The 16900-nt window shown below is 46.0% G+C and overlaps 5 protein-coding genes across 5 annotated transcripts; 2 read left to right on the top strand and 3 right to left on the bottom strand.

Annotated features, from left to right (window-relative positions):
* Positions 1-1559: 1559 nt before the first annotated feature.
* SED2_0 (Tripeptidyl-peptidase SED2) lies at positions 1560-3620 on the bottom strand (the record flags this gene model as incomplete). The annotated part of the gene is made up of 3 exons (XM_031147050.1): positions 1560-1664; positions 1697-3294; positions 3404-3620. The coding sequence occupies 3 exons, from the start codon at positions 3618-3620 to the stop codon at positions 1560-1562; spliced, it is 1920 nt and encodes a 639-aa protein (XP_031007671.1).
* Positions 3621-6341: 2721 nt separating this feature from the next.
* YSL4 (putative metal-nicotianamine transporter) lies at positions 6342-8196 on the top strand (the record flags this gene model as incomplete). Its single annotated transcript, XM_031147049.1, has 7 exons — positions 6342-6379; positions 6435-6711; positions 6771-7032; positions 7113-7324; positions 7377-7546; positions 7599-7777; positions 7829-8196. The coding sequence occupies 7 exons, from the start codon at positions 6342-6344 to the stop codon at positions 8194-8196; spliced, it is 1506 nt and encodes a 501-aa protein (XP_031007672.1).
* Positions 8197-9917: 1721 nt separating this feature from the next.
* Positions 9918-11072, bottom strand: cctO_0 (Cyclochlorotine biosynthesis protein O; the record flags this gene model as incomplete). The annotated part of the gene is made up of 5 exons (XM_031147048.1): positions 9918-10195; positions 10267-10351; positions 10406-10530; positions 10589-10717; positions 10784-11072. 5 exons carry the CDS (start codon positions 11070-11072, stop codon positions 9918-9920), a joined length of 906 nt encoding a protein of 301 aa, XP_031007673.1.
* A 902-nt stretch (positions 11073-11974) lies between these two features.
* Positions 11975-14093, top strand: sed3_0 (Tripeptidyl-peptidase sed3; the record flags this gene model as incomplete). The annotated part of the gene is made up of 3 exons (XM_031147047.1): positions 11975-12185; positions 12272-13935; positions 14016-14093. 3 exons carry the CDS (start codon positions 11975-11977, stop codon positions 14091-14093), a joined length of 1953 nt encoding a protein of 650 aa, XP_031007659.1.
* Positions 14094-14555: 462 nt separating this feature from the next.
* vrtL_4 (Efflux pump) lies at positions 14556-16231 on the bottom strand (the record flags this gene model as incomplete). The annotated part of the gene is made up of 3 exons (XM_031147046.1): positions 14556-15551; positions 15608-16012; positions 16052-16231. The coding sequence occupies 3 exons, from the start codon at positions 16229-16231 to the stop codon at positions 14556-14558; spliced, it is 1581 nt and encodes a 526-aa protein (XP_031007658.1).
* Positions 16232-16900: the final 669 nt, after the last annotated feature.

Below are 16900 nucleotides of genomic sequence, written 5' to 3'. Positions count from 1 at the left end.
ATGAAGGAGTCCAGAATGTTTGGCAAGATTCAATTTCTGTTGGTTCTGAGCGAGGAGAAAGTCCATCATTCGACGGCATGGATCTCGAAGATAATCTCTCGCTGTCTTTGTGACTTGGGATGCCACCAAAGTAAGTTGTTGGAGAGACGAAATGAATGTGTTCTTTGACACTATCCGGGATGAAGTAATTCATCGCTCGCACCCTCTGCACCTCATCGTTCGTATAGGTTAGAAAAGTCGTGTTGAGTAGTTCATTCGCATTGCGTGCGCTTGTAGAAAAGCTGACATAATGATTATCAACATGAATATCCCCCCTTGAGATCCCAGCCCCTTCTAACCAAGCTTGAACCTCCCTTTTTGTGTGGTCTGAAGGTTTGAAGAGGGCATCAACTTCGTCACGATCTAAGTATTTGCCGTAACATGAACTGTCTGGATCTGAGATTCGCCTCAGTAGAGTATCTAGACGTGACAGATTCTGCTGCTTCAAGCTAACTTGCAGTCGAAGAGTGTCATCATCGGGAGGACAGCCGACATGCCTCCAGCCTGTAGGGAGAGTATATATTTCTTCGTGAGGCGTGGCGATGCTTTGTGGGAGACATATAAGTGTTAAGGCTAATAGAGTTTTGGAAAACATCGTTATATTGCGGCCACTAAATAATAAGCAGGATGAGAACAATAAAATCGATGGTTGATGTGCAACCAGACGAGAGCTGTCGTTTCAAGCCAGTTTGTCGCTTGAGAAACCGTTATCTAGAGAATATACCTCACCCACACTTGAGTCTGACCTCAATTACATTACATTATCAACATGATCGCTTTAGGACATGTCACTTCGAAGCGGACATAAGCATTTTCAACGCTAATGCAGCTTTACGAGCTAGAGGCCGTATGTACAATGTGTTGTCAGATATGAAGAAGCAACGATGATTTTCCACTTCAAATTTCGGTGTGCACGGTCGTAAACAACATGTGCATGGATATGACGGTGCACATGTACTTCGTAAGGTAGGTATAATTTACGTAGGTAGCTTTCCCCGGATGCATCTCTCCGTACGCTATACTTAGTAAACCCCAGGTGAGATATGCTGCATGCTGCATACCACTAGTGCAATGTCATGAGGCTGGATCTGGCTAAGAACCACCAGGGGGCGTCAGAATTCTGTGCACACCCCTGATTTTTAGCGAAGATAAATTAAAAATACACCAAATTCCACTAATCGTCCACTTCGAATGCGACGACGTCTATCACGTGCAACGATAAGTGGACGATTACTTTATAACTTAATAAATACAATAAATTTATACTATAAATATATAATAAAATAATATGTCAATTCCTCAAACTAAATGGATTAAATTATATATAAAAAATTAGTCTTAATTCTAAATCAACCAGGTCTGAGAGGGTGCTACGCTATCATGGATTCTTCATAAAACTTATATGCAATCTATGCCTACTGTTTATAGATTACAATTCCCTCATCTGCCCATTCTTAATGTCCGCTTAAGGTATCTGGTGCATAGGGTCTTTCGAAACCCATAAGCACCTACGCCCAGATCTACTTGTCGAATGGCCTCATGTACCAAGGTCTTGTTTCTCTGTACTGACGGTCCAAAGCTAATGACTTTAACATCGGGAACCACTGGTACTTTATCAGCTCACCCTATGTATCGTTATAAATAGGGATCAACTTACAGGCGTGCCCAAACCCGTCGCCGCATCCCAACCTTCTTTCGCGGGGAAACCGGCAGTATTACAACCCGGATTTGAGCCCGCTCTCACATCAGTTAATCCTTTGAACCCTCCTGAATAGAGCCATGGATTGAGCCAACCAAGTACAGGCTTCCCTTCCGCTAATAACGCGTCGTTGATCAGTGAGAAAATAGCGGCTGCGGCTGGAGAGGAGGCGCTCGTGCCGTCTATGATACGCGAAGTACCATTCCATACTGTTATATAATGATAGCCCCTCACTGCAATATCGGGATACCCTCGTCCGTTCCTGTTGTAAAGTCCACCGTGCATGTCACCCAGACCAGCCAGATATCCATCGACGGCCTCTTTCTGATATGCCGGGCGTGGGAAATAGTTGCTGAACCCACCACCCCCAATAAAATCCGTCCGAGCGTCAAATCCTGCAATTTCCGGACCCAGACCCCGCGTTGCACCAACGGCGGTAACATAAGGACAGGATGCCGGAAAAGTGGGCAGGAACATAGGTTTGCTAGAGTTGTCATTGCTAAAGCACATTTCATCTGCTCCAACGCCCTCATCACCGCTGGCGAAGAGAACTGATACGCCGCGAGCCCCCAGCTGAGCAAAGCCTTGACAGACGCGTCTGGCGTACCAGTATGGCACCGTTTGCTCCTCGTCCGCGTACGATGTTGTTATAACTTGTGGTAAATCAGGCTGTGCTAGCACGTATTGTAGCCACTCGAGATACGGCTCATTCTGGTTATGAGTTGTAAATTTGCTATTTTGGAAAGGTGCCTTCCCACCGACGTTGTATGTTGTTAAAGGAATTGGATATGCAAGACCAATGACTGTTTCGGCGTTCAGATTCCCCTCTAGACCAATTGTACCCATTTGTGCTACTTGGTCCTGTGTGACTGGGGCCTGTTGATTTGATCCATTTGCTATCAACACTGTGTTGATTTGGTAAGCTGCTCCCACCGCATCAGATCGGTATTTTCCCAGGAATATCTCAATGTCGGATTGGTTGTTAACCTGGTCAAGATAGTTGACTATTCCAATGTGGTTATTCCCGGTCAACTGTGGAGTGTAGTCAAGTGTGCCATACAATGTACGGAGACAAAGTGGCGAAGTCGCAAGTCGGTTGCATGCCTGCAATGTAGAGGGATTTGATGGCATGTCTTTGATGTTTGGAATTTCCATGTGACCCATCTGCGTCCGATCAATCTTTTCCAGTTCTTTATAGGTGGGCAAGCCATCACCCTCAAGATCTGTGGGCGACACCAGAGAACGTGCCATAACACGTTTTGATTGTTGTCTGGTGCGAAGGAAGGCATTTGTTGGATGCACGGCATTAATGTGGACGTGTAAATGTTTTGGGAGAGACCATTGTGCAGATCGAAGCACTGTTGATCCATCTTCTGCATGACGATATATGTGATATTGAGTATCGAGCAGACTCTCTGCAAGGTAAACCGGGATTTGAACATTTATCCAGTCTTGTGCCGGGCTGTATCTCAATTCGTGGATGCCAAAGTCCAACAGCCACTCCCGCACTTGGTCAGTCGTCTCTTTAGCGGGTTTGACAAATTCGTCGATTTCCGCTGATGAGAGATGTTTTCCATACCGCCGGTGAGATGGATCAGAGACTTTGCACATCGATTCGGTTAGTGAACAGGCCTCGATGCTTCTTTAGAGAAAGGGGGGAAATACCTTGATAGAGGTGTTTTTCAAGTTCATCAAATCGGCCATGGTTCAACCCAATTTGCAGATGAATCCTGTCCTGAGCCGGTGCTCGCCTTACTTTTTCCCACCCCAAAGGTATAGGATGACTGTCTTTCACTGCATAGGGTGATCGGATGCTCAATGGTGACGCAGTCGTCTCTGACAGACTCGTGAATAGAGCGAGTGCCAGTATAATAAGGCCCATCTTGTTGAAGGTCCAAATATTGACACATTGTAGGGGATCACGAAATCGAAGCCATGGTGTAAGTAACGAGAAATGAAGGGATCAATTTTTAACCCGCGAAAACCATAAAATTCCCCCAAAGCACTCTCGAATTATGAAGTCAAGTCTGTTCACCGTCACGTGGCATAAAAGTAATATGCAGTAGGTACCTACCTAGATAGCAACTTTGCTAAGCGAGGTGACTGGGCCCAGTGGTGTACTAATGCATGGTCACTCAATCCACCGCAGGGTTTGTGATCAGCCTTGATCCTTTGTCAAGGCTCCTAACAGATACTACAGACAATGCGTTGTCACCCGGGTTCAATAAGGAAACCCGGACTACAATTTTCCCTTCTAGGTATACTCGTTTACATTTCCAAGATAAGCCCTCATTGAACATGATTATTTACCGATTTTTTCAGACACAAGACTGCCTTTAAATGGCACGAAGTAAGTTTGTTCATCTTTCGATCAGAAGCATTCTGCTTTGCTGCACCATTCTCTAGTCAAAGTAATCACTTTTTGTTCCCTTTCCGCGCGATGAAGGCCCTCATCACTTCTCTATTCTTTTCCTACTTGGGTACCTTCTGGATTTACGGCGTAAAGGCAGAACCGGTGCAATATTGCAAGTTTGGATCCCCGGATGAAACAATCGATTTTTGTATGGGGGCATTGATGCACCAAAATGTTTCAACCAACATGCATGACATGTTCCTCACATTGCACATCCGTCGTTACGGGGGATCTGCCTTGGGATGGACGGCAATTGGGGCTGGTGCCGTCATGGAGGGTTCTCTCATGTTCATCATCTATGGGGATCCTCTCAGTAACGAGCAGCCCATTGTTAGTATTCGGACTGCGGATGGTCATCACCAGCCCACCCTCCTGGCGAAGACGGATTTGGCAGATGGGATGGATCTTCGAGTCATAAGGTCAGCATGGCTACCGGATGGCAACCCCGGGTTCGATCTCAGTACGGCGTCTCAAGTCGCCAAAATCTCTATAATATGCTACTCCTGTTCTCGATGGCCTGGAGCGGATATATCAGCAACATCTCAATCTCAACCATGGATATGGGCCTGGAATGCTAAGCAGGAATTTGATGTTTTCTCATTCGACGCGCATCTCAAAATGCACAAGCATCACGCTGGTGCGGGTGGCTGGGGAAACTTCTATCTCGATATGAGCCGTTCTATCAGTTTAGACCAGTTTCCTCCTTCAATACCACCTATCAGACCCAATATAGCAACTGTTGGAGCCTCGGATACACCTATGCTGCTCTCCAGCCACATCACTGCAATGACAATCGGCACAGGGTCTTACTTCCACGGCATTCTGCTGGCCACAGTTTTCCTGCTTTTTCTCCCAGCGGGGGTCATTGGCCTACGGTCTGGCTCGCCAAAGTCGTTTGCACTTCACTGGATTATCCAACTTTGCGCGTCCGTGCTTTTCTTTCTGGGTCTCACGCTGGGACTGCTCAAAAGGAGCAAAATCAATACGGCCCATCAATGGATTGGAATTGCTATATTCTCTTCCATCGGCATCCAAGGTTTACTGGGGTGGTGGCATCATAGGGTGTTTGTGCGGTTGCACAAACGTACCTGGGTATCGTATGTCCACATATGGCTTGGGAGACTAGTCATGATTGCTGGGTGTAGTAACATCCTTAGTGGGTTATTTCTTCGTGGGTACATGACTTCTAGTGCGATAGTCGTGCTCTCGATTGTGGTCATGTGCTTGCAGGCTATGGGGTTGAGTGGGTGGATATACTGCGTGCAGCGGAAGAGCAAGGCAGAGTATACGCCTAATAATGTTGCGTGGGCGAAAGTGGATGAAGATTCATTTGCTTTGACGAACAGCGACGATGAGGATATGGATGGCGATGATAAAGCAGAGGAAGATACAAGCGAAGAAAAGACTCCCTTCACGCGCAGGTCAGCCAGCTTTGACGGCAGATAAGATGTCTCAAAATTTAGTATTGTAGACCTAATTAGAGGGTTCAAAACAATGAGTTTATTTACCAAGCATAAATACAAAATCAACACAGAAGTGCAAATCGGCTCTCGCATGACGCTAAAGTATCAATGTAATATTACGTGTACGATCCGAACTACGCACAGCTCTAGTTTATCTTCTGCATGGGCTATACAACCTTCGCAACATGAGTTACATAACTTCAAGACACTTGCGGGACAAAAATAATTATCACATAAGATGTCACAAAGACAGGTTGAAAACTGTAACTGGCAATTGCAAAAACAGGTGCCCGGTGTAGTATAGGGGCTCGCCACTAAAACTGGTGGATGTTTAGCGAAGCTACTATTCCCACATCTCACATGACCCTCGGTAAAAGGAGTATAAATACAGCCTAATGCGCTGTCACTTCCGCTTCTGGCCGTTGTTCTTTATTTGGCTATAGCTTCTTTGACAATGCAGCTACCCTAGCCTTGAAATCAGTGAAGCAGCGAACGACATGGAGAGCCGAAACAGACCTCGAAAGCCTGAGGCTCGGTAAGATCTAAAGATGTTAAGGTGGAGTCGCGGATTTTGCGCCTAATCCCATGATTCCTGTCACATTCTGCAAAGTTTAAGACGCAGTTGTTACAGTCATTTTCCCTGTCTCTTTGACTGGCGCCCTATCTCTCTACTTCTGCTGCTCGGAAACTTATTTTTCTTCAGCTCGTTATGAATACTAGCTCAGAAATGGCACGTACATCATTATCAAATGCCTTGGACAATAAGTACGCATTGAAACTTCTATTTCAAGGTCATTGAGACTGCTAATGCCAAGAACAGGACACCTGAGAGATTACATCATCCTAGAAGCTCATCCGTCCAAAGTTACGAGGAATACCAAACCCAAAATACCGAAGACCTTGACGAAAACGAAACAGTTACAGATGGCTACAAAGAGGATCCTTTCAAACCGCTAGATAACATCTGTGAAGACAATGAGAATATCTTGACAATTCGAGCCGTCGCCGTTGGTGTCGTGTGTGGGTCTTTAGTCAACGCCTCAAATATCTACCTGGGCCTGAAATCCGGATGGACGGCGTCGGCGAATCTCTTCGCAGTACGTCTTACTCCATAAACTATAATAAAATCTTGTATATAATGACCACAAACCAGTAGTCTATCGTCGGCTTCGCGCTCCTGAAATCATGTCCCGAATTTCTAAAACATGTCCCATTCCTCGCTAGGGATTTCGGGCCTCGAGAAAACAATATTGTGCAAACAGCAGCAACGGCAGCTGGTGGCATGAGCACTGTATACATCTCGACGTTTCCCGCTATGTATCAGCTCGGCTTGATGACGAGCCCTGGGGAGGACTTCTGGAGGCTGGTGTCACTGACTGCAGCTGGAGGTCTTTTTGGTCTTTTCTGTGCTACACCTTGTAAGTTGTGACCAATGCTGTAATAACATGTAGTACTTCACATCCTTTCAAGTAAAATTAATTTATGATACGTTAAATAGTACGGAAATTCTTCATCATCTCAGTTGCTCGGGATTTGCACCTCGTCTTCCCGACCCCGTCTGCGACTGCAATCACGATTAGAAACATGCATCAAGCCGTCGGTGGTGGTAAATCCTCAATTCCACGGCGGAAGATGAAAGTTCTCTGCATTGCGTTTGGATTCGCTCTCGTGCATCGTGTCATGTCTCCGTACGCACCTGGCATTCTGTGGGTTAGTCACGATTCTTACCTGGAACCAAAATTTGGCTAACCCCGATCTCCAGGATTGGCACCCTTTTACTTGGTATCATGCTTTTGTACCATCCGATGCCACCGCCCTTGGTCTTGAAAGCTGGGGGTGGTATGTGGAGTGGACTCCCGCCTTCATTGGCACTGGCATGCTTGTCGGTACCAACGTTGCCACATATCACTTTATCGGTGCTCTGCTTGCTTGGTAAGTTAGCTGCGCTCACCGTATCCCGAAATCCGGACGCTGATGATGAAAGGGGTATTGCAGGTCCCCTTCTTGTCTCCTACGGCTTTGCGTTTGGCACAGAAATGAATGGGACAGGACTTGCGTCGTACATCACGATTTCTGATGAGTTCAGCAACGCTGGCCATCCTAGTCCAAGATACTGGCTTCTGTGGCCAGGGATTACTTGTATGATTGCAGTTTCTTTAACAGGTATGTAAATATTTATATCTTCACGAGTCTAGGGCTAATGCTAGTTTGAAGAACTTGCCTGCCAATGGCGCGTTTTCTGGTATTCTGGGAAACTCATGTGGTGCAATCTTTCACACCTGATCTCACTTGCCTCTATGTTAATCAGAGGTAAGCGGGAGTTACCATTGGAGAATATAGCAAAACCAGACGCCATTGAAGATCCCACTTCAGCCGAAGATCAAATCAAAACCTGGATGTGGCTTCCAGGGCTTCTCGTCACCATCATTTTGGCTTGCATGGTGATGAAATTTCAATATAGCATGCCTGTCCGTGAGACATTCATCGCCTTATTTATGGCATTCTTATTTTCTTTCCTAGCGGTTCAATCCACAGGCGCCACAGGTAAGACGCAAGCCCCTACATTTTGGGTGGATGTTTGACTAACCAACCATGATATAGACATCACGCCCCTGGCTGCAGGTGCGACGTCCTCTCAGTGAGTCAAATCCCCGTACAAAGAAGCTATATTACCTGTGTAAGCTCCAGAGCTGAAAGCTGTGTCAGGAGCTAAATGAATGAGTTCTCTAATGTGGAATCCTAACTCCTGAGGCAGCTCTTAGCTCTTTTTCTCCCTACCAAAATCTAAGTTCTCTCGGGCTAATTATTCGATAGAGTCATCCTTGGCGCAGATACATCTTCCCAAGGCTGGCCCATGGCGAAAGCTCAGAGGCTTAGTCTCCTTGGTGGAGCAATCTCCTCCATGGGCGCAAGCCAAGCCGCAGGTACATTCCACTTACTCCATATCCAGCCTAATAACTAACACCTACACAGACCTGACCGGCGATTTCCGCGTTGGCTTTCTACTACGCACATCACCCAAGAAACAACTGGCAGCTCAACTGATCGGTACCATCTTCTCTTCTTTCATTGCCCCAGGAATTTATACTTTATTCGTTTTCGCATACCCTTGCATTAATGATACAAATGCAACGCAATGTGCATTCCAGGTCCCGTCCGCTTCAGCGTGGCGTGCCATTGCAGTCGCCTCAACCGATCCCGCCTCCAACATCCCTCCTTCCAGTTTGGTATTCTCCATAATCCTGGGTGCCACAGGTATTGTCAGTGTGCTAATCCGTCATTTTTTCTGGACCGGAAAGTGGGGCTGGATGAGAGCGTATCATCCAAGCATGATGGTCGTTTCTCTAGCTTTTATTATTCCTGCTACAATCTATGCGACAGCCATGCTTATTGGAGCGCTATTGGCATGGTACTGGTTGAAAGTGAGTCCTAGGACGTTCGAGATGTTTGGGTTTGTAGTGGCAGCGGGATGGATTGCAGGGGAGGGGATTGGTGGGGTTATTAATGCAGGGCTGCAGGTTCTTGGGTTGTCAGGGGACGTTTTTGGTACAATGGTCGGTTGTCCAGCAAACGTATGTTAGTGAGTATTCGGGGGTAAGTATTTGGGGGCATATTATGAGGTGTGGAAAGACATTTCTGACCGAAGTGCTTTGTTCCCACTCGGACATGTTTCAGTCAGAAGCTCGGCATAAATAAAATTTGAAGCCAAGATGCATAACCTACTAGACTGGGGAAAAGCCAACTTCTGCTATTGCAATGTCCTCGCATTACAAACCACCTAAGGCTAAGAGTCTTGATTAGTCTTCCTTTCATATAATCTAGAGGGCTGATTCAAGGGCAAAAAATATGGCCATATACAAAACGAGTTCATTGAGGCACTGCACACGATATAGCTAATCATAAGTGTGGCGTGTTTCAACGTCACAATAAATACTTATTAAAAGGCTGTTAATTGGTACGGATATCATAATGATTCTATTTCCAGATGTTATATGCTCTTCACGACCCCTCTTAACAATCATATGATATTTGTATAATACATATCATTTGAGAATTTTGGAATGTTATCGCCCCATATAAATAGGATACATCAATGCGTTGAATTAATAAACATTTCCTGGAAATATGTAAGATCGGTAGAAGCGCGTCTGGAACGTCACCATCTTTTCCTGGTACGTTATAGACTAATAATAACTCTTAAAAATCAAAACATATATCTATAACAGGACAAGTGACTACGCAGGCCGTACAAGTTTCGAGTCCTCAAAAAATATGATATTGACGGGTCCCGACAAGCCAACTTCTAACCGTGCATATGGCTATCACTTCCGGTTGCAGCTCCAATATTATCTCCTTTGCCTGCGGGAAATGACTGACCCAGTGTAGGATGTACCAACCATCCCGGCTTGAGCATGTCGACACTCCTTTCCTTAGTCCAGGTTTCCAGTTTGTCCCAATTCACGCATTGGTGCGTCGTGGCATTGGCGACCGGGATTCGGTCGTGAGGACTCCACTGAAATGTGATTATCCCAACGTCTCCATGGCATATTGCTGCTTGACGAAGAAAATCGAGACAATGTTCTATGTTAAAAGGTGTAAGCCATTATTTCGGAGAAAGAAGATCATATTCTGGCGATGAATGTTAGGCTTACCGTTGTGTAGTCTGTTCATCTCGCGCTGGGTATCATCGAGACCTTTCCAGTAGATATCCTCGTACATGTATTGGTGAAGTCGTTTCTGCCGATGTATTAGTGAGTTGATTAAGAGACTCAGTATATAAGGTATTCTTACAATACAGTGGAGCTCATGGTATACGTTTAAAGTACCAATGAAACCATCATCTTCAGGAATCCGGACACTTATGTCCTGACGGCCAAGGGCCTCAATCACCTCTTTTTCAATGCGGATGTTCTCATCTGTTAAGCGTCAGTATCTTTTCACGATATCAATATAGAAGGGACTATATAAGCGTACCATTCAGGAGATCATGCCATGCTTTATCAACAGCTGGGCTTGGTCGACCTGAATACTTGCTCTTCTCTTGAATCCTGTCTCCAAGGACAAACGTCTTGGACTGCCACTCAACCGCCTTGCCAGCAGGAGCTAAGATTTGTCAGCATGAAAATCTCAATCAACGAATGATAGGCACATTTCTCATTGGTGGCTTACAGTGGCTCAAGTCAGGCCCAGTAGATGAATTGGAGGCTAGCTTAGCCGCCACAAAATACATAACCACAGAGTATAGCGCAAGGATCACGACTTGCATAATAATCATAGTTTTATGGCGACGCCAGATGGACGGCTTTGGCCCAAGAATGTCCTGGTGCTTTTCGAGCAGGCCATCTTTAGAATCATCGTCCGAAGAAGAGCCCCGAACAGAAGAGTACTGGTCGGCCGGATACCCTTTGATCTGCTTCATGGTTTTCTCCTGTATGAATTTCAAGTAGTGGTAACCCATTTTCAGAAGGTTGTAAAGAGAGAGGAGAAAACAAAGTGATGGGTAAAAGGGTGTAAAGAATGGGAAATAAAATGAATACTAGACTAAAACTCCTTACTGTACGCTTGGAGAATGTGTACTGATCCCACGGCAAAGCAACAGTGACATTGCAGCTAATATTTCAAGAACCCTCGTCTGTTCACTTTCGATTGCACTAGCCCCATCCCCGAGCTTTGAACATCCAGATCTATTGATAAGTGAGCACTGTCACCGAAAATGCTCAAGAGATCCTTCATTGCGAGGCAGCAGACTAAAGCGGATAATTACAGTACAGCAGCAAGCGCGGTCAAGGTTCAATTAGAGATATATGTCATATTTGTCAGCTGTCCTGTCATACCCGCCCCCCTTTTAAGGTTAATTCGTTCGCAGTAGGTAGCGAGGGGCAAAAGCTTAAACTTGGATGCAGGGGGGTGGTGGGGGAATAAACTTACTTGCCTTAGTAGCGCCTGACAGTGCATTCCGTGCCGTAATTGCATCCTAAAATAGACGAATTGCATCTGCAACCTACTTCCGTACAATGTACTGTACCGTAAAACCTGCATTCTCAACCCCTCACCTACCCCAAGTATGACACCGCGCCGCTGGCGTAGCAGACATTCCTTGCGCCCCATCATGTTGCGTAGATTGCATGAGTATTGCACGTGTTGCAATTTTGCTTCTGACATTTCTTATGTGCAGATAATTAGCGTGTGTCTACCCGCGGGTTAGCTTTGGTTCTCTCTCGGTGTAACACAATTGGAAACTGTATGACTTGGATTATAGCTCGTAAAATAACAAGTGACTGACTCATTGCGGCTCTGCTGAGAGAAATAGAATGATGAGCTCAAAATTAACAGGTCTTCACGTATCTTGCAATTGGCAAAATGATGCACAACTGGCTCTCCACTCCCTTGTTTTTAGCAGCACTCTGCTTTTCACTTTGTGCCCATAGTACGCCTTATTCTATCAAGGAGCGTCATCCGGTACCTGATGGTTGGGATCTCCTACGCCGAGCTCCTCTGCATGGGAAGATAAAACTCCATATTGGCTTGAAGCAGGGCCGATTTCACGAACTCGAACGTCATCTGATTGAAGGTGAGTTACGGTCCATCCAGCAGTTGTTCTAGACCGCTGGTGGCTTATTTATTCTTCTTTGGCTAATCCGTTCGTCCTACACCCAGTGTCAGACCCATCACACAACCGCTACGGCCAGTATCTTACAGCCGATGAAGTCAATGACTTGATTGCACCTTCAAAAGATACCCTTTCGTTGGTCCAGGAATGGATCGAAGAGTGTGGTATTGGCGCCCATAAGATCGTCTTCAGTATTGCTTCGGACTGGATAACTTTGGATTTATCCATCGGTGATGCAGAGAGGTTACTCCAGACAGAATACTCCGAATTCTGGCATGCAGAAAGCAAAACATTAGCTGTTCGCGCTTCAGAGTGGTCATTGCCGGAGCATTTACATTCTCATGTCGAATCAGTTCAGCCAACAAGCTCTTTCTTTCATGCAGCGGGGTTGGCAGCTAAGATAGACTTTCCACGGTCACTGTATGTCGACAAGGAAGAAGGAGCCGGCAACCCGGATATCAAGGACTTGAACCAGCTTGCAGAAACTCTCTCGGGTGAGCTGTCAGAGTCTCTTGATCTTGACGATTTGCCCAGCGACCTCAAAGCTAGCCAAGCATGCAACACCAGTGCCGTAACACCACTGTGCATACGTGCTCTTTACGGGACTTTGACCTACGAGGCACAGGCACCAGACCAGAATGCCATGGCAATAGTCAATTACGGAGGCGAGTTTAACAATCGGTCGGATATTGACCTATTTCTCAAGGCATTTCGGCCGGATGCTGCACGAGCCGGCGCCGCTTTCACTTTCCAGGAAGACAACATAGCTGGGGCTATAAATCAGCAAACCCCTGCGACTGCCTCACAACTCTCTGAGAAGATGGGACGAGAAGGAAATTTAGATGCGCAGGCCCTCCTCGGTATCGCTTTCCCCACAGCCATGATCAGCTATTCAATTGGCGGCGAAGCACCAGCCTTCGAGCCCGATAAATACACACCAACCAATACCAATGAGCCATTCCTGACTTGGCTCCACCATGCCCTCGCACAAAAAGAACTCCCTCAAGTAATCTCCACTTCTTATGGAGATATTGAACAGACTGTGCCTTATACCTACGCTAAACGTGTGTGCGAAGGGTTCGCCCAACTCGGCGCACGGGGCGTAACCGTTATTTTCGGCGCTGGCGATTCCGGAGTTGGAAAGGATGGGTACTGTCGTTCGAATAATGGGTCTGATAGCTATGAGTTCTTGACAAGTTTCCCGGCGAGCTGCCCATACGGTACATCTGTAGGAGCGACACGCAACATAGAGCCCGAAGAGGTGGCACATAATGAGCGCAATGGATTCGTCAGTGGTGGCGGCTTTTCACGGTATTTTCCACGCCCCGCTTACCAAAACGCCCATGGAGTCGTGAGCTCGTATTTGTCGCGCCTCGGGGACAATACATATACTGGTCTTTATAACCGCGAAGGTCGTGCATATCCCGATGTCGCGACGCAAGGGTACCGGCGGGTTATAGTATGGAATGGTGAGAAATTCCTTGTCGATGGGACGAGTGCCAGCGCGCCTACATTCGCGGCTGTGATTGCGTTGGTAAATGATGCACTTATTGCTGAGGGGAAGCCTGTGCTTGGGTTTCTGAATCCCTGGTTATATCAGAAAGGCTTCGAAGCTTTTACGGATGTTACTAAAGGGAGTAACAAGGGGTGTGGAACGGATGGCTATTTTGCAGCAGCAGGATGGGATCCTGCTAGTGGCTTTGGGACGCCTGTGAGTTAAACCCTTTCTTTATTTATTGCGATCTCTGAGATGAGTATTTCCCGAACTGACTCTTTTCGTTCTTGCAATAGTGGTTTCCGCGGCTGAAAGAATTGGCATTAGAGCGTAAATTTCGTAGCCAGCGACCTTGGTATTGGCCATACTTATGATTAATACTATTTTATTCTTTCTCACCTCACGAGATGACATTACTTAAATGAGACATAACTTTAAAAAGTGAGATTGGCAGACGCCGTTACATACTAGCGCTTCTTCTCGAGCAAGTGTAAATCCTACCGCTTGCATACAGTAAACCCATCAGTTTCCAAAAGCGTTATGTGTAAATAGCTTACCCCACGCCTTGTATTACCATAGAATATTAGTGCGGGAAAAATGCTTCTCGAGTTATTTTGAAGAATTTTCAATTTTTTTAATTTTAATATCAGCATAGGGAAGTTATTGATTTATTGGTCACAATGTCTTCTCCATTCTGCAAGAAGAAGTGTGCTATGTGCATGTCAAAAAAATCTGTAGTTTCCACAGGGAGTCGAACTCAACAAACTTCGACTCTTCTACTCTAGCTATCTCGTCGCTTCGCTCCCAAAACAGACCTTTCAAAACCCGATCTCACCTCACCACTGGGGCTTTCCCATAGCTCTAATTTTAGCCCCGAACTTCCACAAAATCAATGGTGCTAGAGACCCAAAAACCATCGCAATCAGCGCGAGCGTAGAATTTGCCCATCCCCACCCCAGAGCAGTATACATGGCCGGTGCAAATATCGGGAACGCGAAGCCGGCAATCATGCGCAAGAGCTGACTCGCAGCCATGGCAGACGCGGTGTATTTGCCAAAGGAGTCCAGGACGTAGGCTAGTATTAGTCCAGTATTGAGGAAAAAGCCACAGCCAAAAATCGCGGCTCCAATGTCTGGCATGATCCAGTGAATATGTGCTTCAGCTGACCAACCATACCAGAATAGGCCAATAGGCATAAGGAGACCACTGGGGACCATGAGAGGGACTCGGTACTCAGGAGCGGTCTCTCCACCAGCCTTCTCCGTCAGATGTGCCCAGATGCGATCCATGACCTCTGCCTCGATGGTGTTGGCAACCAAGTAGCCCAACGCAAGAGCGATATAGTGCAGTCCACTTTGCAACGTGGTTTGATGATATACATCGGTGTAAAGCGAGGAAAAGGTAGAAAGGACGAAGTATAAGATTCCGAAGTTATAAGCTAAGAATAAAGATATTACCATAAGAATTGGTTGGGTAGCAAGGAGCCTAGCCGGACGATTGATGCTTAACCACAACTTTTGAGTGACCTTCTGATTTGGGCCTTCGTATTCCGTGTGGTAGTGCTGGCCTGTCGCTTTGCTAAGCTCCCTGGCTTTGTCACCCAAGATCTTTGCCGCGGACGTTTCGGGGAAAACGAAAAATCCCAAAATCATCAAGCATCCGGAGAAAATAGCTGCGACCCAGAAAATCCAACGCCAGCCGATGGTTTGCGTGATAATACCGCCAATGAGAGGACCCATAGCAGGGCCCAGCAGTGGTAAGAATGAAACAATAGCACAAGCTTTACCACGTTCTTCTGGTGACCATACATCATCTACAACGGGATAAGACATCTGTCGGAGGTCAATTGTCTGATTTATCCTAGGGATAAGAAGTGCTAGAGACCTACCACGAAATCTACACTACCCCCAAACCCAGACAAAAGTCTGGAAGCGACCAAAAGACCTTTGTTGTGAGAAAACCCAGAAACAATACTCCACACACTATAAAACGTGCCGCATAGAATCCACACCGGTCTTCGCCCATAGACCTCTGCAAAGGGCGCCAAAATCATAGGACCAAATGCAAATGCCAGCACGAAGACCGAAAGCGTTATCTGTGCAGTGGCTTCTGACATGCCCAAGTCGTGACCAATGGCGGGGAGTGCAGGTGCGAGCATACTGCCAGACATCATAGTTATAAAACCTCCACAAGATACCAGGATCGTAACGCTCCATTTCAGCGGTGAAGACCAATTCTGAGGATTTGATTTGTCTTCAGGGCCATCATATGTGACCTGTGCCGAATGCGTAAGCTGAGATTTCCATGCTTTATGTGAGATGTACGCTCTTACCATGAATGGGTTTGCTTGTTCATTTACGGACCCGTCGGCGCTGGAATCGCCAGCAGCTACACAAGCGTGTTTTTCCTCGTCGACCACATTAAAAGGAACATGTGTGGCAGATGCTCCATCTAGAAGAACTTTCTCCTGATCACATGCATGAGGTTCAGTTGAAGTATTGCCTTGTGCCATGGCTCGGTGAAAATATAGGTGGCGGCGAGGAGGGCGGAAGGTACGAAATGATTGAGCAATGAAAACAACAAAAGGCGTTTATATGAATTTATTATTACCCCGTACAAAGTTCCCTGCTGAACAGTCTAATATGCGGCTACGGAGTTCGGATATCTGCAAACCTGGTCGCCGATCACAACTAACCAAGGCAGTCACGGAGTTCGCTTGTATGAAGTAGAAATCCTACTGTAGATGTCAGGTCAATACCATAGCGAACCTGAACAATTTGACTGTGCATAATATATCGTCACCTTATTAGGAAGTTAATATGCATTCAATAGGTTCAAAGCTTACCTATATTAGATTAGCTTACTTAAGCCTCAGATACGGTCTACTATGTAATACGGAAAAGCCCAACTAGATAGAGTATGTTGCGATGTTTCTCTAGCACGCAACTATTCATCCTTATGATTTTTTGTTTTGTAATATTACAATAATTGATTGACTTTTGGAACTGCAAAATTGTCATATGTTACCCACTTTGAATCCTAATCCTATACATGATACAAAAAAGATGCTCTCATGATCTTTTAGAAGCAAAAGAATGCATTAGTAAAAGCGGGTGAATCGACTAAGTCCATTTTGAAGTTCTCGGGATAATTGCAGTTGTTATTAGGAGGTTCAAATCAA

Source organism: Lachnellula hyalina, assembly GCF_007821495.1.
Source record: "Lachnellula hyalina strain CBS 185.66 chromosome Unknown contig00025, whole genome shotgun sequence".
In the NCBI taxonomy this organism is placed as follows: domain Eukaryota; kingdom Fungi; phylum Ascomycota; class Leotiomycetes; order Helotiales; family Lachnaceae; genus Lachnellula; species Lachnellula hyalina.
Note: the sequence above shows the minus strand (reverse complement) of the source record. Positions and strands in the feature narration are given on the sequence as shown.